This window comes from Vanacampus margaritifer, chromosome 19, assembly GCF_051991255.1.
Source record: "Vanacampus margaritifer isolate UIUO_Vmar chromosome 19, RoL_Vmar_1.0, whole genome shotgun sequence".
Lineage (NCBI taxonomy): Eukaryota > Metazoa > Chordata > Actinopteri > Syngnathiformes > Syngnathidae > Vanacampus > Vanacampus margaritifer.
Genome location: NC_135450.1, coordinates 16,733,169 through 16,758,874, shown reverse-complemented (window position 1 = coordinate 16,758,874; position 25,706 = coordinate 16,733,169). Strand labels below are relative to the sequence as shown.

Here is a 25,706-nt window from a genome sequence, read left to right as displayed (position 1 = left end):
AATAAAGAGACAAAAAAAGCAGTTGGTGGGCAGGCATCATTGTTTTTTTTTCCCTCTGTTCTTCACATCGGTGTATAAAGCTTCCCTCGATGCATGCAAAGGCCTTTTACAAATACACAGTTTGTACAACAATGTAGTGGAGAGGTCACATGCTTACAAAGATTGATTGTCACACAAAAGAAGAAGCGGGATTTACCCAAATGACGAAAATCACGCTCAGATGTGCACGTTACAATTCCAGTATTCCCTTTGAAGCGGATGCATATCGCCCTCCATTCTCACTTTTGGAATTCAACCCACAATTGAAAACTACCTGAGCATTACACGCAATTGAGTCATCATTGCATCGAACCATGAGTAATAATAATACTAATAATAATAAACACAATAGCATTCACTTTATTGTAGCCACATCTCTGCTTTGCATGCGTATGGCAACTAATAATTGTTCTTAGAGGAAACACATCCTGCACTTATTGCATCATCAATATCATTGTGTCAGGCCAAGATTAGTTAAGAAAAACCATTCAGAATTGGAAAAAAAATATTTTTTTTGTTAACTGAAATAAAAACTGACACTGCATTGTCTGTTCGCAAAAGTAATTAAAACAAGCTAGCTTTTGTATTGACTGAATTAAACTAACAAAAAGTTAAAAACTAAACCTAGCATTACAAAAATAACATACTGTAAAGCTAACAAAATTTAACAAAGAGACATAACAAAATAAAAAAAAATAAAAAATCCCAAATTCTTGCCTTGGATTGGCCACACGGTAACAGATTATGAACGGGATTCATGGACAACGCATAGCTGAGGTTTTAGTCAAGTGTAAGGCACCAATGCTGACTCCAAAGGGAGTTTCTGTTTTCTTTTCACGAAGAAGCCTTGAAGCGGGACGGGAGCTGCTGACCTCAGCAGTTCCCCGCCACATTCCCGACAGACGAGCATGTGGACCAACGCCTTCGTTAGCACTTCGCACGCTCGGCCAAGCACATTAACGTTACTTGGCGAAAAATCCGTTACAGTGCAATTTGAATCAGATTGCAGACACATTATTTGCTCTTTTCGCTTGCCTTGGGGGCAAGTGGTGCACTGACCAATCACGGCCAACAGGTGGAGCCTGAGTTTGTTATTTAGGGCCACCGTAGTTCCTGGTTAGTATTTAAAATTGAGAAAAATCACACCGTGTTCTGCTCAACTGTCAATCAAATTACTAGTCCTGGAAAAATAACAAGATGTTGCCAAAGCAAAATAGGAAAGCAGCACGGTAATTGGTGTCAAGGAAGTATATTGAAGTGAAATATCTCAACTTATGGACAAGCTTTATATGTCGGGGGAGGAGCTAAGTTTAGCCTGAGCTGTTGAAGTTGTGGACAGTCTTTGCCACAAAAATCAAATCGTGAGTGAGGCTTTTATTTTGAAAGGTAAGAAGTGTAATGTCAAAAGATGGCACCAAAACAGTACATCTCACTGTTTGAAACTTCTCCAATCACTTCAACATAATTCCTTGGCACCAAGCAGAGGTGGCAAATCCAGGTCCAGAAAGTAAAAACCCTGCCACAGTTTGGCTTTAGCCATTGATGCTAGCTAGCTAGCTAGCTCCCTAGCAGGTAAACGATCACCATGGGAGCTAGTTAGGGAGCTAGCTAGCTAGTTAGCTCCATCCATTTTCATGACCGCTTATACCTCACAAGATGCAAGCACGGGGAGAACATGCAAACTCAACAACCCAGGAAGGCCGAAGCCTGGACTTGATCTCATGTCCTCTACAATAGGAGACGGACGTGCTAACCTGTCACCCACCATGCCGCCCGCTAGCTAGCTCCCTAGCAGGTAAACGAGCACCATGGGAGCTAGCTAGCTAGCTAGCACCTTGGGCTAAGGCCAAACTTTGGCAGGGTTTTTACTAGCTATGTAGCTCCCTAACTAGCTCCCAGTTTCGTTTACTTTCTGGACCTGGATTTGCCAACTCTGGTTGCCGCAAGATGATGGCACAGCACTACTTTAGGGAGAGCGCTTTGTTGCCATCAAGTGTGGGAACACAATATTGTATCAGTCCCTGTTTGCAATCCTTTAGTCTCATGGTCTTTTTTTCATGCAGTGTTTTCCTAACATTTCTTTGGCAGGCCGGCTAGCTAACGCTTCCTGGCGATTAATGTTTGTACGCTAGTCGAGGACTAAGGTTTGTATCGGATCCCCGTCAAAAGGGCCCGTCGTCTTCTGTGAGTCGAAGCGAGGCGGCGACAGAGTCTTGGTTTTTGAACCTGGGCCTGGGCGAGGACGTGGGCGGCAGCGAGAGTCTCCTTTTGGCAGAGAGCAGCCGCAGGACCTCGCCCACCTGAGCCTCCAGCACGGCCAGCCGGCCGCCCAGCGCCCGGATGTCGGCCTTCAGCTCCAGCTTGGCGTCGTACAGCGCGGCCTGCAGGAGGTCCCGTTCGGGCCCGCCGGCTCCGAACGGGTTCCGCTCCATGGGGCTGCGCTCCATGGGGCTGCGCTCGAAGGAGCTCCTGGAGTCTCCGACTCGGTCGATGCGCAGGTCGCTCTTGGTGATGCCGCTGTCGCACGAGTCCGTTTTATGGAGGGCGCTGGCTTCTCCTCCGTTGGCGCCGCCCCCCGCCGGCCCCGCCTCCCCGCCATCACCCGGCGTCAGGTTCTTGTTGGCTGCTATTTGCTCCGACGACTGGGATCCTTTTGTCCAACCCTCCACCTTCTCTGGCGGCTTCTCCTGCTCTCCTACAAAAGGGGGAGGCGCAGTTGAAGTGGCGTTTTTAAATTTCGCCCACCCTCTGGCCCCTCCTCTGCGAGCGGCAGGGCCCCCGGGCCCCTCTCTGCTGAGCCCCTGGCTCAGGGGCTTCTCCACGCAAGGCGTGGGTTGAGACCCCGCGGCATCCGCAGTGCAGTTTTGTTCCGACTTGGCAGGTTGGCCGTGAGTTGCGTTGGCGCGCGGCGGCTCCTCCTGCACGCAGTTGTGGTCGAGGTACGGGGATGCTTCTCCGGCCGTCTGGCCGTCCCGCTGCTGCCGGAACCTCTGGAAGAGCTTCCGGACCGGGTGGTCGTCGGGAATGGAGAGCGCCACCTCGTTCCTCTGGCGCTCCTGCTCACGCTTCACGTCGGCAATCTTTCGAAAGATCACCTGCAAAAAAAATAATTGTTCAATCAGCATTAATGCTTCAAGACATTACAAGTCAAGATTGGCATTTGTATTTAAAAAAAATCTTGATGCCAATATTCCTTTCCCCCCCTTTTTATTTTATTTATTTTATTTTTTTACTGAAAATGAATATCGGCTTCAAATATTAGTTGACTACTAATAATCGGCATCAGTAAAAACATACAAACAACCTGAAAAAAACATATTGGTTTATCTCTACTGGCGACTTTTGGGACCGTTTCGGTGTTATTTAATTATTATTTTCCTCCATTTTACACCAAGAGACCGACTGACAATTTTAAGGGAGCAGCTCATTACTCCATCTACAACATAGACAGCAAATTAAACCATTCAACATGCCAGGGCCGATTTTTTTTTTGTGTGCCTGTTCAACCCAGTAATATATATATATATATATATATATATATATATATATATATATATATATATATATATATTGATTTGCATAACAATGCACCATTGGAAATAATAGTAATAAAACTTCTCATTCTGAACTATTTTGTACAGTGTTTACATTGTCGCTGGGTAAAAACAGACGACACTCTTAACTGGAAAGGAGCGAGTCAGCAAGAATTGTCTGCCAGTAGTTGGTGCATACAGTTGATATCATTTCACTAATGCGTTTTCAACCAGCACAGCACTTTTGAGCGTGAATGTAGAATTTTTGTTGTTGTTGTTCAAAAGCATTAAAGCGAAGCTAAGCATTTGCATTTGGCTGAAATATTCAAAAGCTGAAAGCCGCAATGCCCTGGGGGAGGCCCTTAATGGAACTGTGACGCAATCATGGAGGCAACGCATGTCTGAAGTCGGAGCCAAAACATGCAAAAAAAAAATCGGAGGGGGTGAAGTCAAACATCACTTGACCTTCATGAACAAATGTTGGCAGTGTTCGTATTGGTACATCATCTTGAAATTAATTTCGGCAATTAACATGTCATGCGGAATCCTCAATTAAAGGGAGTCGTCAAGTTACGGCGGAGTTCCGTTCCTACGCTGGCGATGTAACACGATTTCCTCGTTAAAGTCAATATTTACATTAAAATACTTTGTACAATAAAAAAAAAAAAAAAACATCTTAGCGCGACCCGAAAGACGCCTGAACCAATATTTTGTGTTTCCGTACGGACATTCATTGCTGATGGACGGCAGAGCGGAGAGCTAATTCAAGTTTAAACACGGAAATGTGACGCGCCTGATGGCGAGTCGACCGACTGATGGACGTCCTTTGCTGGAGGTAATAACAGCAACACAACTTTAAATAACTTTAAAATGGCGTGATTACTGTGGGAAATTAATGAAAAAGACGGTGCTACGGACGAGGCACGTAAAGTCGAAACGACGCAGGTTGCGTGCGACGTACTTCGAGGACTCCCTTTGTACGTTACATCGGGGTAGATGCCACGGACTTACGACTTCCGGGTTTTACACATCAGCGCCGTTTCCGTTCCAACACTCGCACCCCCACCCCTGCGACCCCCCAACCGCGCGCTTCCGCTCGTCGGCGTGAGGGCGTCTCGGCTATCTGAAATGCTTCGGACAGACACTACACACTCGCAGCCTCGCACCCGTCGACGGGACCGCGCAAGGCGGAAGCGCAAGTACTGGGACACCGCCCACACGTCGCAAGTCCCGCCTCCTCCGTGGCATATAGTTCATTCGCTTTTGACTCATTTAAACGAGTAGTTTAACATTTTTTTTCCCCAGTATAGTTATTACAACATTTTAAAACACACTTTTAAACATGTTTGAACATTTACAAATGGCAAGCGTAAAATGTATATAAAATACATATTGTTGTGTCTTGCGTCCATTAATGCGTCGGAGAGTCTGCGCGAGTGTCGGGGGCGTGAGCTGTGGCTGACAGCAGCTTCTGCTGTTCCAAATAAAAAGCTGGAAAGTGTGTCGCCACCGTGACGTCAGCTATTATATAAACGATATGCATGAAATAATTCATGTTATTTCTTTCCTATGGGGATATAATGTATGTGAACAAGAACAAGAACTCTTAATGTGACTAATATGTAAATTCAGGAGAAGCTCTTTTAAATATGTATTCCATTTTATTTGCATCGTTAACGTTACCGCTTCAGTAATGCCATGAATGGGATCAGTGGCGATGAAGGTGCTAGGGCACCAGGCCACCACTGAAGGTGGGACATTTTTTTCTTTGACGACAAAAAAAAAATAAATTATGAAAACATTTTTAATATAATAGATATTTTCTAAGTGTAAGTGTATGAGTTCATACACCTAATGACCATCAAAAATCTTATTATGGACAATAAAACCATGTAAAAAAAAAGAAAGAAAAAGATTTAGTCTCAATTAAAAACCAATAAAATGATGGGGTGGGGGTTACCCGTTTTCTCAGGTTGCAGGTGAGAATGAGGTTGCGCGAGAAGGAGTTGGCAAAGGCCGTGTAGAACTCCAGCACCCGCATCAGCGCGTCTCGCCGGATCACGTGCAGGTCGCAGTAGGTCAGCGCGCGCACGTTGGCGCACGCTCGCGCCATCGTGCTCTCTTTCCAGAAGACATCGCCGAACACGTCGCCTTTACCTGCACAACAACGCCACAATCATCAGTAATGGAAAGTCACTGTCTTGCAAGTACAAAAAAAAGTAATACTTGGGAGTTCTTACTTTCATGACCGAAAATAACCCCAAAAATATGCCTTGGATCAGATGTGTTTTTCTTTTACCATTTTATAGTATAACTACTTCCTGCAATGGCACTATCGCCAATGTGCTTATCAGCTGTTTATTGAACGGCAGTAAAACACATGAACTCAATGAGTACATTCAAGAAGGTCATAGACGTCAGAACTAGTCGTTAGCAACTGCTAGCTGTTGTTTGCTGTCATTTAACAGTTGTTAGTGCTCATTAGCTCGTTAGCTCGTTTGCTATCCTTATCTGTTCATTAGAGATGACAAGCAGCTGCTAGCGGTCGTTAGCGGCTCAAGGTCAAAAGCAGTCCATCAAGATTGTCAGTGGTTAACGGTAACTAATGGTTGTTAGCTGTCATTAGCGATTGGCAGCGGTTGTTAGAGGTCACTTGTGGTTGTTAGCAGCAGTTAGCGTCCATTAGCAGTCCTTAGTCATCATTAGCAGTCATTAATTACTGTTAGCTATCATTATCTGTCATTAGAAATCACAAGCAGCTGCTAGTGGTCGTTAGCTGATGTTAGCTGCTCAAGGTCAAAAGCAGTCAATCATGATTGTCTGTGGTTAACAGTTACTAATGGCCGTTAGCGGTCGTTAACCTTGTGCAGTTGTGTCCTTTCTTCCACGTTTGGGGTCACTTGTCGTTGTTAGCGGACTTTCATGGTCATTTTTTTTTCTTTTTTTCCTGGAGAGCTCAGTATTGTTCATTCTGTAATTTTACCGATTTGACATGTCATCATCATTGCTCTCCTTTTTTTTTAATATATATTTTTTATATATTTATTTATTTTTTGTATTTTTTATTTTTATTTTTTGTATGTGGGTGAATATGTGCGTGCGTGCAAGTGTATGTGTATTCATTAGTTCACCTAAAAACTTTTCATGGTCATTAGCGGTCAGTCACTGACTATGAAATCAAATGTATTTTATATAATTTTATTTTATGGCTTATACTAAATGAATTCGAAATGATATTCATGTGTTTTTAAAATCTCGACAATTCAAAACATTTTGTGGTCGTCCATCTTGCGTCGCCGTCGTCACGGTTCTCACCAAGTATGGCGATGACTTCATCGTCCTGGATGACCTCAAGGGAGCCGGAGACGACGAAGCAGAGCGTGTCGACGCTCTCGCCGATGTGGAAGATGAGGTCGCCGGGCGCGCAGTGCGTGGTCTGGAACTCCACGGCCAGCGAGCGCAGGCAGCCGTCGCTGGCCAGGCGGAAGGCCGGGTGGTCGTTGAACACCTGACGGTTGAGGTGCACGCAGATGTCCGCTCGCATGTCTTTGGGGCAGATGGACAACACCTGGAGGGGAGGGGGGAGGGGGGAGGGGGGGCAAGTTGGGCCACTGGAAAGAAGTCAATGTGTAATAAATTAGAGTAACAAATGTTACCTTATCTGTGTCGATGCCCTTAGACATGGCCCAAGTGGAGACGATGAAGTCCATGACGCGCTCGCTGAGGCCTTTGGGGACCTGGTAGAGTTTGAGGAAGTCACGCACGTTGTTCAGCATCTCGTGGTAGCGGTTGGTGTTGGTGTACATCTGCTGAAAGATGGTGGTCACGTTTCCGAAGATGGTGGCGTACAGCAGCGCTGAAAGGTACATGCATACAACACACGCCGTCTTAAAAAAAACTATTTCTGTAGTATAAAATTAAAATATTTAATGAAACCTCTACAGTTAGTTAGCTAGCTAGCTAGTTATGCTAAGACCCTGAAAATGCATCTTCCCTGGATGCCACAATTTACACAACAGCTCAATGTTATTCAAGCGACCATATTATGTTGGAACGCAAAGCATTGTGGGCAGTAAACAGGTGAGTCAACGTTAAAAAAAAATTGACAATATTGTGTTATATGTGACCTTACTAGTCTAAACATGACATTCTGATGAATATTACATTTGTGGAATATGAGTCCTGCAGCAAAATCCAGCCATTTTTGCCCATCTCAGGGGGCGGCCATTTTGCCATCACAGTTGCTTAGGCAACAGCCAATCAGCGCTCACCTGTTTTCTGAAGCTGCACTGTGATTAGTTGTTACCTGAAACCTGAGAAACATTGATGTTATTATCATCAGTCGACAGCAAGTGGGGCTGCATAGAACATATTATTGTCAAAAAAAAAAAAAATTGGGTTGACTTCCTCTTTAACTAATTAATTGCACAATTTTCCATAATTAATTCTCCCTTTTAAAGGCTAACGGGGGAATTTTAAAGCGTATTCTCTGAGAGACAGGGAAAATAAAGACAGGGAGCCAGTGTTTTCTGTAATGTACATGTAAATCAGAAGAGGTCCCAGGATGGAGCCTTGGGGGACTCCACATGTAATTTTGGTCTGCTGAAATGTAAAGTTACCTATCCCTTTCCTTTAAGTAGGAAACAGCACTTTGTTTGTACTCCCCCCCCCCCACCCCGATCCCACAACTGACGGAGTTGAAGTGCAAGTTAGCACACATCGCAATCACAGCGAGAACACAACAAAGCGTTGTATATTATCATTCATAATGCACGGTGGCCATGTGAGCAGTCCTGGCTGCCTGCGGTGACCTCAAAGAGTCAGTCAGCGTCTCTAATGGGGCGCGTAGAAGCAGTCAAGGGGAAAGAGTTTAGGATGCATATCCAGCGAGATGGCCGCCCGCCCGCTCGCTCGCTCGCCAACTACTGTACACCGACCGCGCACGCCGCGGCCTCAGGGCGCAACGCTCCCTTTCTGGCCGGCCTCGCATAATCACCGTATCCATAGCAGGACATTTATTGGTGGTAATTGTACCCCCCCCCCACGCCAGTGCGGACCATGCAGAGCGTTTTCGTGATTTTGCGATAGCGCCGCCGGCGTACTGGTGGTGTTGTTCTGGAGGGGCGGCGGCGGGGGGTGCGAAGCTCCGAGCGCGACTGTCACTTTGCGTCGCCCTCACTGTTGTTAGTGCATCACTTTACATGATGCTGCGCAGGAGGCAGCAAAAGGTTGCCGCGGAGACGCCACTGGCTGAGGTGCAAAGGCGTTCGGCAAACCAGATGAGCGACTTTCAATATTGGGGGAAGGAAAAAAAAATCAGGGTCGCATCAGTATAACAAAATGAAGTACGCCTGTACGTTGCCTATTTGAGATTCAGGTTGAGATGCTTTCATTTGCCCTGACGTGACCTGTGTGTTTATTTTATTTTAAACTTTAAACATCTGATAATATCGATCAGAATGTCAACAAAAAAAAGACAAAATTGCAAATTTTCATTTAATACTCGAGTAACTCGATCAGATCATCCATCCATCCATCCATTTTCTTGGCCGCTTTTCCTCACTAGGGTCGCGGGGGTGCTGGAGCCTATCCCAGCTGGCTTCGGGCAGTAGGCGGGGTACACCCTGAACTGGTTGCCAGCCAATCGCAGGGCACACAGAGACGAACAACCACACTCACATTCACACCTAGGGACAATTTGGAGTGTTCAATTAACCTGCCATGCATGTTTTTGGAATGTGGGAGGAAACCGGAGTACCCGGTGAAAACCCACGCAAGCACGGGGAGAACATGCAAACTCCACCCAGGAAGGCCGAAGCCCGGACTCGATCTCACGTCCTCTGCACTGGGAGGCGGACGTGCTAACCAGTCAGCCACCGTGCTGCCTCGATCAGATCAATTTAATTTAATTTATTTTATATTTTTTATTAGTTATTTATTATTTATTTATTATTTGTAATGTTTACTTCCTATATAAAATCACAAACTGAGAATTATTATTATTATTATTATTATTTTTAAAAATTGCTTTGGGTCTAATTTATTTGATTCCTTGACAAACTTGAGCATTCTTGTTTGGAAAAAACAGCAATGATCAAGAGTTCTGACAATGCATCGATTTTAATTTGATGTATAATCAAAAATGATTTAACAAATCTGGCTAAACACTGAAATAAATAATGCTACTAATAATAATAGTTCACAATTTGATTTAATTTTAAAAAGCCGTGATGCACGGGATCAGTTCAATTTCATGTAATTTCTTTCCTTTTTAAAAATGTATTTATTATTTTATTCTTTATATTTCTTACTTTTAATATTATTTACTTCCAATAAAAATACAAACTGAGTATTATTATTATTATTGTTATTAAAAAAATTGCATTGGATCTAATTAATTTAATTCTTTAGGAAATTTTTATTTGACAAACTTGAGCATTCTTATTATTTGAAAGCAGCAACGATCAACCGCTTTCACACGGCATCAATTTCAATTTAATGTATGCTCAAAAATTATTTAGCATATCTGGCTGAGCACTGTAAAAAAAAATAATGCCACTAATTAAAAAAAAATATTATTGCATTAATCCATTCATCTATCTTAATTTTGTCTCTTACAAATTTCAATTTGATCCTAACATTTTTATTTTAACTCTTTGACTGCCAAGCGTTTTCAGAAAAGGGATGCCGTGGGTGCCAGCCGATTTAAGCATAGGGACTGATCTTTCAAGGTCCACAGAAAATTATGTGTTTGGACTATGGAAACACACATACTACCAAATGAAAGATTGGACTCTCATCTTTCATCAGAAAAAAAGAGTTTGTTTCTACCTTCTTCCGTTTTTCAGTAATCAACAATAGGAAATGGTTAGTTTCACCTCTGTTTTGAAAAATACGTCTTTTAACGTCTTTGGCACTCCTCCATAGGATTTTACTAAACATTATTTAACGTTTTTGGCAGTCAAAGAGATAATAAAAACACACTTTTTGATACAGCTTTTACACTGGATCAATTTCATTTCATGCCGTTTGCCGTTTAGGGAACCTTGGCAGGGCTCAGAAAGGTCACTAGCATCATACGGCACACACAGAATGTCATGCATGTCCTGTACAGTGTAGTTTACTGTAGCTATTAATTTCATCTGCAGCTGTAGTCGGAACTTCGAACCTGCAATCCAGCAGCCTGGGCTGCCATACGACCACGCTTTTTGAAATCACAATTCCGTGCCATGTCATTTTCAAGCGCGTGTTTTTTTTCCAATGTACACAAAGTGTGGCGGTCTCTATAGTGGTGGGCGGTGACGTCCGCTGCCCCTCCCCCCCGCTGAGCGCTTCCCACAGAAGCCACACGTGTGCTCGACATGTCACCTTTCATCAGGGAAGTGTGCTCGCTCGCTGTTCGGCTACGTGACTGCGGCTTCAATGGCGACACCAGCCCAGTGTTGCCTACTGTCTATTTATTATCTAACACTGACACGGGGTGGGGGTCCGGATACAAGTGCTGGAGACAATTTCATTTGGCCTTTTTTGGCCATTACTGTCATCATTTTCCAGTTGAGTGGAATTAGCGAAAATTCATATTTATGCCAATTAAAATGCATTGATTTTTTTTTTTTTACCCCAAAAATTCTTCAAATGTGGCAATATTTTATTTTTATTATTTTTATATTTTATTTATTTTATTTTATTATAATTATAAAGTTTTGGAGAAAATATTTTGCACTGGATATAAATAAATAAATAAATATAAAGAATTAAATAATGAATAAATAAAAAATAAAATAGGAAATACATTAAATGAAATTGAACTGATCCAGTGCATCGTGGCTTTTTAAAATTAAATGAAATTGTGAACCATCTGTATGATAAATGTTTGTAAAATAAAATAAAAAATAATCATAATAATGAAAAAAAGGAAATAAAATGACAGTTACTCATGTATTAAATAAAAACTTGCAATTTTGTCTCTTTAAAAAAAAAAAAATCTGCCAACCATCTGTATGATAAATGTTTGTCTAAAATAATGACAACCTGAAAATCTGTTTTTTTTTCTTTTTCAATATTGAAAGTTGTTCATCTTGTTTGCTGAAAGTTTTTGTACCTCAGCTAAGGAATTAAATAAATTAGATCAGTGCAATTTTTAAAGATAATAATAATACTCAGTTTGTTCTTTTTTTTATAGGAAGTAAATGATATTAAAAATAAAAAATATAAAGAATAAAATAATAGCTAAATAATAAAAATAGGAAATAAATAAAATAGAATTGATAGCTTTTTAAAATTAAATGAAATTGTGAACCATCTATATGATAAATGTTTGTAAAATAAAATTTTAAAAAAAATTAAAAAAGTTACTCGTGTATTAAATGAAAACTTGCAATTTTGGTGCAGGTATTATTTTTGTCCACATGGGGTCGCCATCCTTACGTTCTACATTGCTGTGACTTTGAATGTGTTTGGCTTTAAAAGGCCAGGCCTGGCCTGTTGAGTGACTTGGAAGTCAGCGAATCAGAGTGTAGAGTTGACTGGCCGTTGACTGGCCGTCAACTAGCGATGCCGTTAGCCACTTTGCATACTTAGCGACTCGGCGTCATTTGTGGTTGTGTAAAAATGTGCTTGTGACGTGTTTATCTGGTTCCTGTTTGTTCACGCATTCTAACTAGCAATGATGGGCTACTAGGCTACATTTAAATGAGCTAACTCCACCTGATCCCAGAATTTGCACCTTCTATTTAGCGAGCCCCCAGTTGTGGGTATCTCAAGTGAGTAGCGTACTTACATCCCACCATCATCATGGCCACAGAGAAGATCTTCTCCCCGTCGGTGGTGGGCGCGATGTTGCCGAACCCGATGGTGGTGAGGCTGGTCATGGTGAAGTAGAGGGAGGAAATGTAGAGCGTGTCCTTGTTGGGGCCGCCCTCCCACTGGCCCGTGCCGCTGGCGTTGTAGCGGTACGGCGTGCCGATGCTCAGGGCCAGCTGGTAGAGCCAGCTGTCCGTCTTGATGGTGTTGGTGGTCTCGTCGATGACCTCGTGGTCGCCGATGCTGTACCAGATGCAGGCCAGCCAGTGGGCCACCAGGCCGAAGACGCACACCAGCAAGACCAGCACGGCCGCGCCGTATTCCAGGTAGTGGTCCAGCTTGCGGGCCACGCGGCCCAAACGCAGCAGGCGGATCACCTTCAGTGAGCTGAACAGGCTGCTCAGACCCTGCCAGAGGAAGTAGAAAAAGTCTACACACCCCTCTTCAAATGCCCGCTTTTGACATGGCAACCTTAAACATTTCTTGACAATAATATATCTGACCTCACATTCTGAATAATATGACATTTGTGGAATATGAGTTATGAAGCAAAAGCCAGATATTTTTATCCATCTCAGGGGGTGGCCATTTTGCCACTTGCTATCAACTGAAGATGACATCACAGGTTGTGGGTGATTGGTGATTGGTCGTTGCCTGAGCCCTGCACATCTGTGATGTCATCTTCAGTCGACAGCAAGTGACAAAATGGCCGCCCCCTGAGATGGATAAAAATATCTGGCTTTTGCTTCATAACTCATATTCCACAAATGTCATATTAATCAGAATGTCATGTTTAGACTAGTGAGGTCACACATTATTGTCAAGAAATGGTTAACGTTGACTTCCCCTTTAAATCTTTTTTCTTCCCCAAAGTGCTTCCCAAAGTTATAGCGAAAGTCGCTTACCGGTAGCACCGAGTCCTCCGTCCTGGTGCTGTTCCTGTGGAAGTTTGAGTCGCCGCGAAGATGACTCGCTGGGGACGAAGGCATGACGAAGTCCTTCCAAAGAAAAGATCACGCGGAAAAGCTTCAGCGGGCGCCACCCCGGATCCCGAACATCATCAAAACTGACCTCTTCGAAATGCTCAAAGGCGTTGATGATGTCGTAGGGCAGACACGACAGCAGGTCGATGACGAACCACGTCTTGACGTAGTTCATGCGGATGAGCCTGGCGTCGGAGATGACCTCGCCGGCGGGACCCACGAAAGTGGTGTGGAAGTTGAGCACGATGTCCACCAGGAAGATGACGTCCACGATGCTGTCCAGCACCAGCCACACCAGGTTGTTCTGCCGGGTGCGGAACGACACGTTGTAGGGCACCATGATGGCCGTGTAGAAGGTGAGGATGAGGATGACCCAGTCCCAAGTGGTCTTGAAGGTGCAGTAGTGCAGGATGATGTGCGGCGGCGTTTTGGGGGCTTCCTGCTTGTATTGGGGGAGGATGTCCGAGCCCAGCTGGAGGGCCTGACGTCGGCGCACAAAATTCACATTTGAATTAGTCTGACAAGAAAAAGCGGCTTAAGAAAGTGTTCCTTTAGTTTAGGTAGTTGTGCTGGACTAAAATTGCTAAAAAAAATAAATAAATAAATAAACGCACAAAAACACCACCACTGTTTTCTAGAGCAGCAGATACAAAGGAAACAGCAGAGGCCCCACAATTGAACCCTGTGGCACACCATACCTTCCATTATAACCTACGCACATATTCATCCGACCACTTTCTTTTTTTGCTCAATGTATTGTAGCAAGTATAATTTTTTTTTATTTTTAGAATAAAAAATTAAAATTAATCGCATGACTTCAATAGTTAACTCATGATTAATCGCACATTTTATATCTGTTCTAAGTGTACAATAAAATATTTTTTTATCTAAGTATTAACTGAAAAAAATGTTAAACTAATAGAAATATGGCTGCATCTGTTCGTCATTGATACAGTAATTTCATAATCATTCATAAAACTTGAGGTAAAATAAAAAAAAGATGTACTGTACTGTAAAAAAACGAGTGTGATATTGATTTGTGTTGAGGTTATTTTTTTGCCACTAGATGGCATAATTGCATTTGTAAGATGTTGATGACAAAACAAAAAAACACTTACAGCCAGAAAACCCTGAACGTAACGATTGTCGTTTTGAAACGTATCCTCAGCTAGTCGCGAAATGTGTACGCATTTTGCCATTTAGTTGCCCACCTCTGCCAATCTGGACGGCTTGTGGGTGACCTCCGTCTTGCTCAGCGGCGCCATCTGCTGGACCAGGTTGCGATTGTTGGTTAGCGCTCGCGTCAGCCTGGCGAATTTTGTCCATCCTGAACACAAACAAACCCCCAAAAAACATGACAAATTTTAATGAATAAAGGTAATAAATATCAACAAAAAAATCATGAAATAATTACATAAACTACTAGTTTGTCTTTTTTAGTTTATATTGTTTTATTTTTTATCGTTGTTGTATTTTATCTTGTTAATTTAAAAAATATATATATTTAAAAGGATGTTTGTAGATATTTGTTCTAAGAAAAATGGTATGCTAATATAACAACTTCATTAATTTAGCAATGAAAAATCCAGTTCTGCGTTTTATTTGTCATTCACGTGTGTCCTCATGTAGTCCGACTCTTGTTTCTGTTTCATGTATGCAAGGGGGGGGGGGGGGGCTTGTTCATGGCACGCTCGAGGCCCCCAGGACATCGTGGCACTCTGTACGGTCGCCACTGCTCGCTGACCCGCACACGCAACACCTGGACAGCTGGACGCGGTCTCGCCCGTCGCATTGGTGAAGCCGACTGGCGTTTAGTCTTCAGAACCGCTTGAAGGAACCCGAACGCGCTTGAGCCGGCGATTCGGCACACTTCATCCGTCCAAGCTTCCATTCGTTCATCATCCGACCTTCCATAAAATCTTCGTCAGCCATCATCCTTCATTCCATCCATCCATCCATCCCTCTATCCTTCCTTCTTTGTTCACCCATCCTTCATTCCATCCATCCTTTGTTCCTTCTAGTCATCCATCCATCATCTTCCCTTCCATCATTTCATTGTCCGGCAATCTATCAACTGTCCAGCTATGATCCATATCTGCTATCTGAAAAAGGCCATGTCTTTGGTTTGCCGACCCGCGCCGGGCGTCCCACCTCGCGCGGCGTCGTCCTCGATGGGCTGCTTGAAGAGCGTGATGTCCCGGAAGGTGCAGAGGAAAAGCACCACCTTGTCGTTCTCGTTGCGAATGGGCGCCACCTGCATGTAAAGCCAGATGGGCGTTCCTTCCCACGCACACAAACGGACACACAAAATGAGGAGGCGGCCCGGGGGTGCGCGCGCGACATGATTGAAGAGCACAAACGGCGAGGCGGGGCTTACGGTTCTTGGTGTAGAGCAGCACCTCGTAGAAGTTGGACTCGTAGCTGTCGAAGGTTTGCCGGATGTTGTCGATGGTCGTCCTGTCCGTCAAGTCGCCGTACATGAAGCTTCAAAAAACAAACGCCACGAATTATTCTCCCATCATGCGGTTGGCTGACTTTAATTCAGAAAACATGCATCCATCATCTTTTTCCCTCCTTTTTTTCCCATCATCCCATCCATCAATCATCTATAATAAATCCATCCATCATCCTTTCATCTGTCCATCCATCCCTTTTTCCGTTATCCATCAACCATTCTTCCTTTTATCTGTCTTTCTATCCTTCATTCATCCATCCTTCCATCTGTCCATCAATTCCTCCAGTCATCCCTCCATCCTACCCCTCATCCATCCATTCACCATCCACCTATCCATCCTTCCATCTGTCCATCAACTCATCCATTCGTTTTTCCTTTCTCCATCAACCAACCTTCCTTTTATCCATCTTTCTACCTTTCATTCCTTCCATCTGTCCATTAATTGCTCCAGTCATCCCTCCATCCTATCCTTCATCCATCCATCCATTCATCATCTATCCATCTATTCTTCCTTTATCCATTATTTCTTCCATCCATTGAAACATACTTCCATAAATCAACCAACTTTCCCTCCCGCCATCCTTCATTCCCTCTTTGCATCCTAACTGTCAACCATCTTCCTTTATTCCTTCCAACTATCAGTCCATCAATACATCTATTAGTCATCCCTCCATTCTACCCTTCATCCAGTCATCTCTCTATCATACCCTTCATCCATCCATCCATCCATCTCTAACCCGAGGCCTCGTAGCTCAGTGGTCAGATCACTGGTCTTGTAAACCAGCGGCCGTGAGTTCGATTCTCACCGGGGCCTCAATCCTTTCATCTTTAACACCCCCCCCCCCCCACCCCCCAAAAAAAGAAAAGAAAACTCCACCAAATATGTGAACGCTTTCAAAATGCGGCTCCATGTACTTGCACGTGCTGCTCCTGTGCATGACCTCGGCTCTGTGGTAGCCGGACAGCTTGCAGAATCCATCGTTGCTGTACACCACCGGCCACTCCACAATCTGCGCATTTCCCAACAAGAAGCTGGTTTCTGAAGAAGAAGAAGAAAAAAAGTAAAAAATTTGCACTTTCTACTAGTGAAATCGGTCTCATATCAGTGGAATTATTCATTCTATAACATGCTAATTATTAACACTCCAATAATCAACATGTATAATTGAAACAAACTGCAAAAAAAAAATAAAAGCATGAAAATGCATTAAAATTTCAAGCAGCAATAATAGTTGTTGATAAAATGTTTATGCTCCAGCCTCGGCCTTGATTAAAAATGCACGAGGAGCTGCAAAAGTTCTCAAGCAAGGAAATCTTTAAGAGTGGGAAAAAGCAGTCGTCCTAATGACTTTGGACGTTTCAGGGGGGAAAACACTTTAGGCTGGCGTGCGCTTGCTTGAAATACTCGACGCTAATTCAACAAACGTGTTTTGTTCCGTACTCATCGGCATAAATGTCATCGACTGTGGAGAAGTTCACTTTTAAAAGAAATGTTGCCACTAATGTGTATGGAGACAACAATATTGACCACTAACACTTTTGCAGGGTTATTTATGAATAAAATGCCAATACGGAGTGTGTTTCAAGCTTATTCTATAGAGTAATGCGAATGAAACCCTTTTTACCGGGATGGTTGTGCTGTAAGGCCGTTTGATTGTAAAGATATGTATCACTCAGCACTAATGCAGCCACTACTGAGAGATCAAATAGCAGCAAGTGCATTTAAGATGGCACAAGCCAACACATACTGGAGGCCTCTTAAAGTAAGTGGACGATCGCTGCATGCACGTATAATGAGAATGCATTTTATCCCCACTTTATGGAAATATTACGGTCACCTCCAGTCTTAAAAACAATCGTCATTTACCCCACAAAAAATTGCAAAATGTTTTCTTATAAAATATACAATTATGAGTTATTTACTTTAAAGCTTGTATAAAAGTGTTGCATACTCTTGCCTTTGTAAAAATAAATAAAAAAAAAAACTAAATGCAACTCACCACTGGAGCGTCTGACAATATTCTCCAAGAAGGTGTTTTGCGGGGCCACCAGTCCTCTCTTGCCCCCGTGCATGGTGCAGGCTTCAGGGCGGAGACTTGGCGCTGCTCGCCACTGTGGATGCTGAAGCTGGCATCGACTTAACAAACCTCAACACTCAAGCGCTGATACAAGCGAGCACGCTGTGCAAGTTAGACTAACGTTTTGAATACACTTCCGGAAAGGGCCTTTCAGAATAAAAGTCGTTACGGTCGTGTTTTTTTTTTGTTACTTACTCAATCTTGTGACTCGATACACTGGAACACGTATACGAGTTTTGCTTTACAACGCTAATAATACGTAAATGTTGTTTTGCAGTTTGCGTCAAGCACTCAGAAGTCGACTACTTGTACCATTATGTTACATTTTTGATTAAGTGTATTTCCGGTCTTGTGATCGCGGGCTTATAAAGAGGAACCCAACGATTTGCGTGATTACCCTCCACTTTATCTTTATATGATCTGGCTTTTTCAAAAGCTGTAATTAAATTTACTAGACCTATATATGTGTCTTGAAAAACTATATGTTGTTGTTATTTTAGTGTATTATAGAAAACAAAACAACTTACAAGTGTTGTCCATTTTAGAACATCAATCAAAAATACAAGTTGAATGTTGAGATTGTTGACCACAAAAGCTGTGGCTATTTATATTCTGTATACCATCCATCTTCCCAAACAACCATTCTCATTTATTTCTATCATCCATCACATCCTTCCTTCACTCCGTCCTGCGTCTGGCTGGAAATGGACATGTTGTAATACTCGTTCAATTCAGCAGAGAGCGCTCGTAAGTACACATTGGACGTGGCGGGCAAGCGGGAAGGATCGAAGAAGAAGAAGAAGAAGAAACAACGAACTAACGACGAAGCGGTTGTGGAGTGGAGGACTGACTGCTTGCCTGCCTCGTAACGGGCCGAATCCCGACTTGACGCAGTTAGCGAGCGGCACCCTCCGTGAACCGGGCCACGCTCCGTGATGTAATAATCGACTCCACTCGGACGGACTTTGATTGCTGCTCTGCCAAACCTCCCACATCGGCGGCGTTTTTTTTTTTTTTTGAAAGCCTGACCATGAGCTCGCGCAAGTGAAAGCGAGCAAACGTTCTTTGACATCATGGCGACGGACGTCGTCAAGACATTCGTGGAGACGTGCAATTATCTCCAGGACCCCCAACTGGTGGCGAGCTTCCAGCGCCTCTGCGGGGTCCGGGGGACGTTTCCGGAGAAGGCGAGCGATGAGCCGCTGGGCGGCGACGACGAGCGCCCCGGGCTCCGGAAGAGGAGCCCCGGGGATGGCGACGGGGACGACGACGACGTCGTCGGCAACGGGGCGGCCGTGCACGCCAACGGGAAAGCGAGCGAGCCCGGGCCCGACGACGTCGAGGACGACGCGTCCGCCCGGGCCAAGCCCCTCCGCAGGAACTCGCTGACCGGCGACGTGGGCCAGGAGTTCCTGATCCACAACAAGTTCCTCTTCTATCTGTTCACCTTCGGCACCGAGCTGGGCAACGAGATGTTCTTCATCGTCTTCTTCCCCTTCCTCTTCTGGAACATCGACGCGCTGGTCAGCCGCCGGCTCATCGTGGTGTGGGCCTGGAACTTGATGCTGGGCCAGTCCACCAAGGACATGGTGCGCTGGTCCCGGCCGGCCTCGCCCCCCGTGGTCAAGGTGGAGGTCTTCTACAATTCCGAGTACAGCATGCCGTCCACGCACGCCATGACGGGCACCGCCATCCCCTTCTGCCTCTTCATGCTCACCTATGGACGCTGGCAGGTAAAAAAAAAAAAAGGCGCACACCGGCCAGTAAAAGTGCAAAACAAGGTCCGAGTGGGCACATGGCAGGCTTTGTCGAGAGATTGAGGTTCATTGCTGCACGTTTGCTTTGTTCTTCTGTTGTGTTCGTTTCTTGTTTTATTCAGCAACATGAAAGCATTTGTGCAACGGTGGAAGGAAAAAAAAAGTTTAGCATTTTCATGATATATATTAAAATCGTGGTAAGTTGCACATTTTCAAAAGTGGTAGATGTTCAAGGATCAAAAAAGCATAATATGACAATTAAGTACTTTATGTCTTTATAACTCTATGAAGTTGTGTATTTTAAAGGAAAAATAATAAAGTCCTTTGACAGTAAAGTAACAGTTATGTATCTAAAGTTGAATATTTTGAAGACTATAGTTTATGGATTTTCAAGAAATTAGTTTGGACTGCAATCAGTTTGAGAATATTGTTGGATTAAAAAAAGTTTTTATAAAAGTCATAATATGAGAAGAAACTTGCAATACTCATTTTTTTTTTTAGAACAAATATATTTTCAAAAATAAAGTATTATATTCTGATATTCTGATCCGTAATATTACTGGGCTAAAGTTGTATATTTTCATGAATAAAGACTAAAGTAATTAATATTGGAATTATTATGAAAATAAAGGAGTACTACTATTGGGATAAAGTTTTATATAATTTCCAAAATAAACTCATAAGATTATAAAAGCAAAGTTGTGTGTATATATTGCATAACAAAGTCATAACTAACCCTAACCCTATTTTAAAGAAAAAACCTTGTAAAGTTTTATAATTAGGTAAGGTGCGCCTTTACCTACGCCTGTTAACTAGAGAGGCTAATAATAATTAAAACAAAGTATTGTTATCTTTATAAATCCAAATAACTGATGTTTGAACTGCCCAATGAGTTTTTTTTTATTTTTTTTTAAATAAACTAATAAGAGCACCAGGTGACAGGGCGGTCAAGACAATTGCTGAGTACGCCTTCTACATCCTCATAAATCCCACTTTGATATCTAATAACAGCAGTGACACGATGAACAGCACCGTACCTGACCGGGTGTGACCCGAGTGTAGTTCCTTAAAAAGTAATAATAAGAAAATCAGGAATTTGGCTGCTGTTTTGTTTGTAAATACAGCAAGTGAAGATAAGATGCCTTTGTCATCAAATTGTGTTGACCTGAAACATATTTTGGCTGAGCAAGGAGAAAATCGGAGATAAGAAAATAATTACCACGAGAGATAACTTTAGTGGCAATTATTGAGGGAACAGTCACACAAATGTTTGTCACGTGTTGCTAGGCGGAATTTATGAGTCTTACGACTTCAAAAGCAGCATTTTGATAGAGGTGAGTATTTGCGCACAATCATTTCACCGCCAAACCTCCACTTTACATGAATTGTGAGCATTGAGGTCAAATGGCGCAGCGCCATTCAGCTGCTAAGCTAACAACTCGCCGTTTTCCCTCTTTGAAGTCTGCCAGGTAGCGTGTTTGCGCGCACGTTTCCCAGCCGATCCCGACGCGAGCTGACACGTTTGCACAGGCTCGCTAAGCGTTACCTGGCCTCGCAACTCGCTGCCGACAAGCCAGCGGAAAGAAAAGTCGGTCAGGATGTCGGCGGCGCAGCCGCCGACGCCGCTTCCTGTTTCTAAAACGGGCCCGGCACATTCTGCTCATTCGGATGAGGATCATAACAGCTCGTTTGTCAACGTTTGTTTACACAACGCAGCGACGAGTGGGTTCGAGTGACGGTCAACTAAGATGATGTATTTTGCGTTTGTTTGTCACGCAGTACCCGTTCATGCTTGGCTTGTGCGTGGCGCTGTGCTGGAGCGTGTTGGTGTGTGTGAGCCGGGTCTACATGGGGATGCATTCCGTTCTGGTAAGTGTCAACAAACACAACGTGTCGTTGAGCGCATCAACATTGTTCCTCACGTCGAAGGTTTGCGCACCCAAAAAAATCTCGTTTGTGTGTTCTGCAAGTGACCCGTACATGTTTTAGACAAGAGAGTTGACGGAGAAGTTGGACCCGTTTCCCCAGTTGTGATTTGGAAGAACGACAATAAATGATTTTCCCTCCCGCCTCATCGTCATCATACGCAACAACGTTACATTAAATGGCTTCCACGTTTACCACAGTGGCACGAAAAGTCAATGAGAAGGAAAAAAAAAAAAGCTTCTCTAGCTGCTACTTGTTACCATATCTGTAATTGGTCATGGAAACAACCCGTAAAACATGGAACTGATAACATTTGTACGGTGATTTGGTTGCTACGCGACTGCTGTTTGTTTACATCAAGCAAACAGTTTTATCACCGTTACTAACGAATTGGCACAGAAATGACCAAAGAAAGGTGAACATAGCAACACAGATAGGATACAGCGTGGCACAGATAGACCATTCATTTATTTATTTTGAGGCCTGATAGCCAATATTTGTAGCCAGTCTACATTTGCGAAAAGAAAATAATTGTTGTCAAAATGAATGGTCAAGCCAGCAATTTTCTCCCAATCACGGCTCGCTTGTTTTCTGGCTGTGGTCATGTGACGATCACAAATTGAGCCGCGATTGGTCGTTTCCTAAACATGGAGCGTGAACTACAATTTAGCCCTGGTCCAGAATATTGAAAAAGAATTCACGTAAGCCAGGGGCCAGCTGTCAAACTTACTTAGCAGCCGGCAGCCGCACACTCGGTGATCATGCTAACAGGTAGCCGCTAGCCAGTTACGTCGGAGACTTCCACCGTGTCATAAAATGACCGCATCATTAATTAGCGGTTTCTTAGCGCCGTGAATTAGCGACAACGACAATGTCAATCAACTACGATACAGAAACGTCTAAAAGGGAAGTCAAGCTAGCCATCACGCTACGGCGTGGGCCAACTTCAAAGTAAAAGTGTCCCAAGGCTGTTTGCATTGCCGTCAATGTATTACTACTGTATTTGGTCAACTTTATTTTGAAGTTCGGCTTAGCGTTTTACGTTGAGTATGTTTCAGCTTCCTTGACATGTCAGAATGGTATCAAATGTGAATGCGCTTTTTGTTTTTGACCCCCCCCTCCCCTCCAACCAATCCGCGGATTGGGCCTGATCCGAACCGGCCACGGGTCAATGACGATTGATTGCAGGAAGTGATCACGGGCTTCCTGTACAGCCTCGTCATCCTGGCCTTCTTCCAGCAAACTCTGGACAAGATCGACGACTTCTACATGACGCACGCGTACGCGCCGCTCGTCATCGTGGTGTCGCACGTGAGCGTGGGACTGGTGGCCTTCTCGCTGGACTCGTGGAGCACCTCCCGCGGGGACACGGCCCAGGCGCTGGGCACGGGGGCCGGCACCGCCCTGGCCACCCACGCCAACTACCAGCTGAGCCTGATGGCCGACCCGCCGCCGTCCTCGCTGCCGCTGGCCCTGCCGCCGCTCGGCGCCGGCACGGTGGTCCGCGCCCTGCTGCGCTGCGCCGGCGGGGTGGCCGTCATCCTGCTGGTCCGCATGCTGATGAAGGCGGCCACCATCCCCTTCCTGTGCCGCCTGGCCGGGCTCCCCGCCGACAACGTGCGGCGGGCCAGGCAGCGCATGGCGGTGGAGCTGCCGTACCGCTACATCGTCTACAGCGTGTTGGGCTTCACGTGCGTGTGCGTGGTGCCGCTCCTCTTCGGGCTGGTCAACTTGGCGTGAGCCACCGGCGCCGTTGGCGTCGTCGTGCGCTGCTGCAATCGTTGCCCCGGTCTGCAGGCTGGATGCTACGCAAGCGCACCGCTGACAACACCAGGGGGGGAAATCTATCCGTTTGTAACGTGATCAAATTCACATTTTAACGTGATAAATCTCATGTTACGAAGTGATAAATTTGACGTTTTAATCCGATACATGTCATGTTTTAATGTGATAAACTTCATGTTTTAACATGAATTTTCATATTATGATGTGTTAAATTTGATAGTGATAGACAGATATGTTTTTTTGTTCCAGGGCCGATACCTATTCTTACTAGTCAAGGAGACTGATAACTGGTGTTTGGGGGCCGATATTCCATTTCAGTAAAAGGGAAAAAATATTGGCTTAAATAAAAAAAATATAAATAAATACTTCAATCGTCATATAGGTTTTAAAATTCTAACAAAAAACTTAAGGGAGCTCCCAGGGTCACAGGTATGTCTTAAAAAGTAAATGTCATTATTCCCTATCGTTATCTACAATAAATATATTTTTTTCAAAATAACAAATGTTAAACTTTCAGGTATCTTTGTTTTACTTTTCAAACAAACCAAAAGATGCAGAGACTTCCTAGCAGCATCTCTTATAAAAACCAACTGAAAATCTAAATAAATTGTTTCTTGAGGTCAGCAATACAGTTCGGCCATCAGATAAAAAAAAAAAAAAAGTCAAACCCATACCAAAATATCGGCGCCGATAATCGGTCTATCCCTACAATTTTATGTTAAACGTGATAAATGTAACATTTTAACGTGATGATTTAAGCAATCACAAAACAATCAAGTTAATCACATTAAAATGTGAAATTGATCCCGTTCTAATGTGATACGGAACTTTTTTTTTTCTGGTCTGGCAGCGGTGCGCTTACGTAGAATGCTAATGCCTCCGAGGGGCTGAATCTGGTATTTTGCCTTGAAAGGGTTTATTGCATTTTGAGGTGAATCCGTAAATGTCCAATTGGTGAGTATTTTCCTACTCTGAAACCACGCCTTGCTCAAATGTCAACTGTCAATCAAAATTTGCCCTGCATCCACCTGGAAAAATGGCTGCCGTTTCGTCGGCCATCTTTCTTCCAAACTACGCGTTAGAGCCGTGAAAATGTACCCGCTTGCCGGAATATATATCTCACCAGGCTTGTCCACAACACAACGAGGCGCTCTTAACGCGCCCGCGCCAGTGGACTGTCTAAAAGAGAGTTGTATTTTTCCAGGTGTGGGCTTAGCTGGCGAGCAAACTGCATGTCTCAGTGACGCGGATGTAAACGACGGGCGCTCAAATTCTTTTATAGTGGAAGAGCGGGCGACCTGACGTTGGATGCCAAAGTGCGTCACCGGCCCTCATTTTAGGCCAAACAAATCAGGGAAATTGAAATGAAAAGGAGTTTCACACAATATGTCAAATGCTTTTGGCAATGACCTTTCAACGTGTATAATGCAGTCTTTAGAAAGACTTTTTTTGAATTGTCTTGAACAGGGTCTTGAAGTTCTCTCTTGCCGACGCTGCTGTAAATGCAGTACTGGAAAAGTGCACTGTTCACTCGCTTAAGTATTATAAAAGAAGAACAAGCACTTGAGAACACACTGGAGAAGAAAAGAAGGAAGGAAGGAAAGCAGGAAGCCAGAAACACGTGACCGCTTCTCTCCGGCGTCATACAAAATATCCATCGGCAACGCCCCACGCCATCAAATGTTCACTTTGCTTCGTTTCATCTTCATTTCTGATGATTTGCGTTTTTTTTGATCACCGCCACTTTGCTCTCAAGAATAAACCAAACAGTAAATCATGTTTGCTAAAACATGAATCAATATTCCAAATGATGTTTCAAGTATTTGTAATCTGTATTACAGCACCACTATTATTATTTCACACCATTATGTCTCTTTGCTTCTTTTTTTGTATCGCTTTTGTGTGAATGATGTTTACTGTAACTTTGAGTGCTCTCCGAAGTCGGCACATGAAAATATTAGAATATAAAGTACAGTATTTTTGATGTAATGTACCATCTTGAATAAGACCGTGTATTAAAAAAAAAAAGTTGATTACCAGGTTGTTTCAAAGTTCTTGCACTAAAATATTAAAATCTTTACCTCATTTTTGTCTGTCTTCTATGAAAATGTATTACGGTGGTGTATAGGGTGTTACTTTATTTTAATTTGTCATATTTTCAGATTTTAATACGAAATTATACAATGCGGCCCCAAAATCTTACGTTGCTTGTGGGCTCATGGAGTCTTAGGCATGCCCTGCTTCAAGACCATTTATATAATAAAAATAGATAAATGTAAAAGAAAAAAAGAACGCTGCAGTGTTACGAACGGCCTAAGTTGTAAGCTATCGTAAAACGAGGACCGCTA

At 43.6% G+C, this 25,706-nt stretch overlaps 2 protein-coding genes, 1 long non-coding RNA gene and 1 other non-coding gene across 5 annotated transcripts; 3 read left to right on the top strand and 1 right to left on the bottom strand.

The window, feature by feature from the left end:
• Positions 1–22: 22 nt before the first annotated feature.
• LOC144039112 (voltage-gated delayed rectifier potassium channel KCNH5-like) lies at positions 23–18,710 on the bottom strand. Of its 2 annotated transcripts, XM_077552079.1 has the most exons (12): positions 17,813–18,710; positions 16,728–16,851; positions 15,735–15,841; positions 15,509–15,637; positions 14,569–14,684; positions 13,446–13,838; positions 13,280–13,372; positions 12,352–12,781; positions 7,229–7,428; positions 6,888–7,140; positions 5,533–5,729; positions 23–3,134 (listed from the first exon to the last, which is right to left on the bottom strand). In XM_077552079.1, exons 1-12 carry the CDS (start codon positions 17,883–17,885, stop codon positions 2,202–2,204), a joined length of 3,048 nt encoding a protein of 1,015 aa, XP_077408205.1. In that variant the 5' UTR covers positions 17,886–18,710; the 3' UTR covers positions 23–2,201. The 2 variants fall into 2 exon arrangements, with proteins under 2 accessions (XP_077408205.1, XP_077408206.1); XM_077552080.1 differs by having other exon boundaries at positions 13,356–13,838.
• On the top strand, positions 4,277–13,588 carry LOC144039114 (uncharacterized). The gene is made up of 3 exons (XR_013289357.1): positions 4,277–4,407; positions 7,252–7,435; positions 13,248–13,588. It is a non-coding gene; the product is annotated as an uncharacterized LOC144039114 (long non-coding RNA).
• On the top strand, positions 16,554–16,626 carry trnat-ugu (transfer RNA threonine (anticodon UGU)). Its single transcript has one exon. It is a non-coding gene; the product is annotated as a tRNA-Thr (tRNA).
• Positions 18,388–25,443, top strand: LOC144039113 (sphingosine-1-phosphate phosphatase 1-like). Its single transcript, XM_077552081.1, has 3 exons — positions 18,388–19,623; positions 21,427–21,516; positions 22,762–25,443. The coding sequence occupies exons 1-3, from the start codon at positions 18,964–18,966 to the stop codon at positions 23,311–23,313; spliced, it is 1,302 nt and encodes a 433-aa protein (XP_077408207.1). The 5' UTR covers positions 18,388–18,963; the 3' UTR covers positions 23,314–25,443.
• Positions 25,444–25,706: the final 263 nt, after the last annotated feature.

What these genes read in the sequence shown, in the direction of transcription:
- LOC144039112 (XM_077552079.1), bottom strand. Translation starts at nt 17,885, where the DNA reads ATGCACGGGGGCAAGAGAGGACTGGTGGCCCCGCAAAACACCTTCTTG. An exon ending in AGGGCATCGACACAGATAAG is followed by an intron (nt 7,141 to 7,228) that starts GTAACATTTGTT and finishes CCTCCCCTCCAG; the next exon opens with GTGTTGTCCATCTGCCCCAA. An exon ending in TGAAGTCATCGCCATACTTG is followed by an intron (nt 5,730 to 6,887) that starts GTGAGAACCGTG and finishes GTTGTTGTGCAG; the next exon opens with GTAAAGGCGACGTGTTCGGC.
- LOC144039113 (XM_077552081.1), top strand. Translation starts at nt 18,964, where the DNA reads ATGGCGACGGACGTCGTCAAGACATTCGTGGAGACGTGCAATTATCTC. An exon ending in TCACCTATGGACGCTGGCAG is followed by an intron (nt 19,624 to 21,426) that starts GTAAAAAAAAAA and finishes TTTGTCACGCAG; the next exon opens with TACCCGTTCATGCTTGGCTT. An exon ending in TGGGGATGCATTCCGTTCTG is followed by an intron (nt 21,517 to 22,761) that starts GTAAGTGTCAAC and finishes GATTGATTGCAG; the next exon opens with GAAGTGATCACGGGCTTCCT.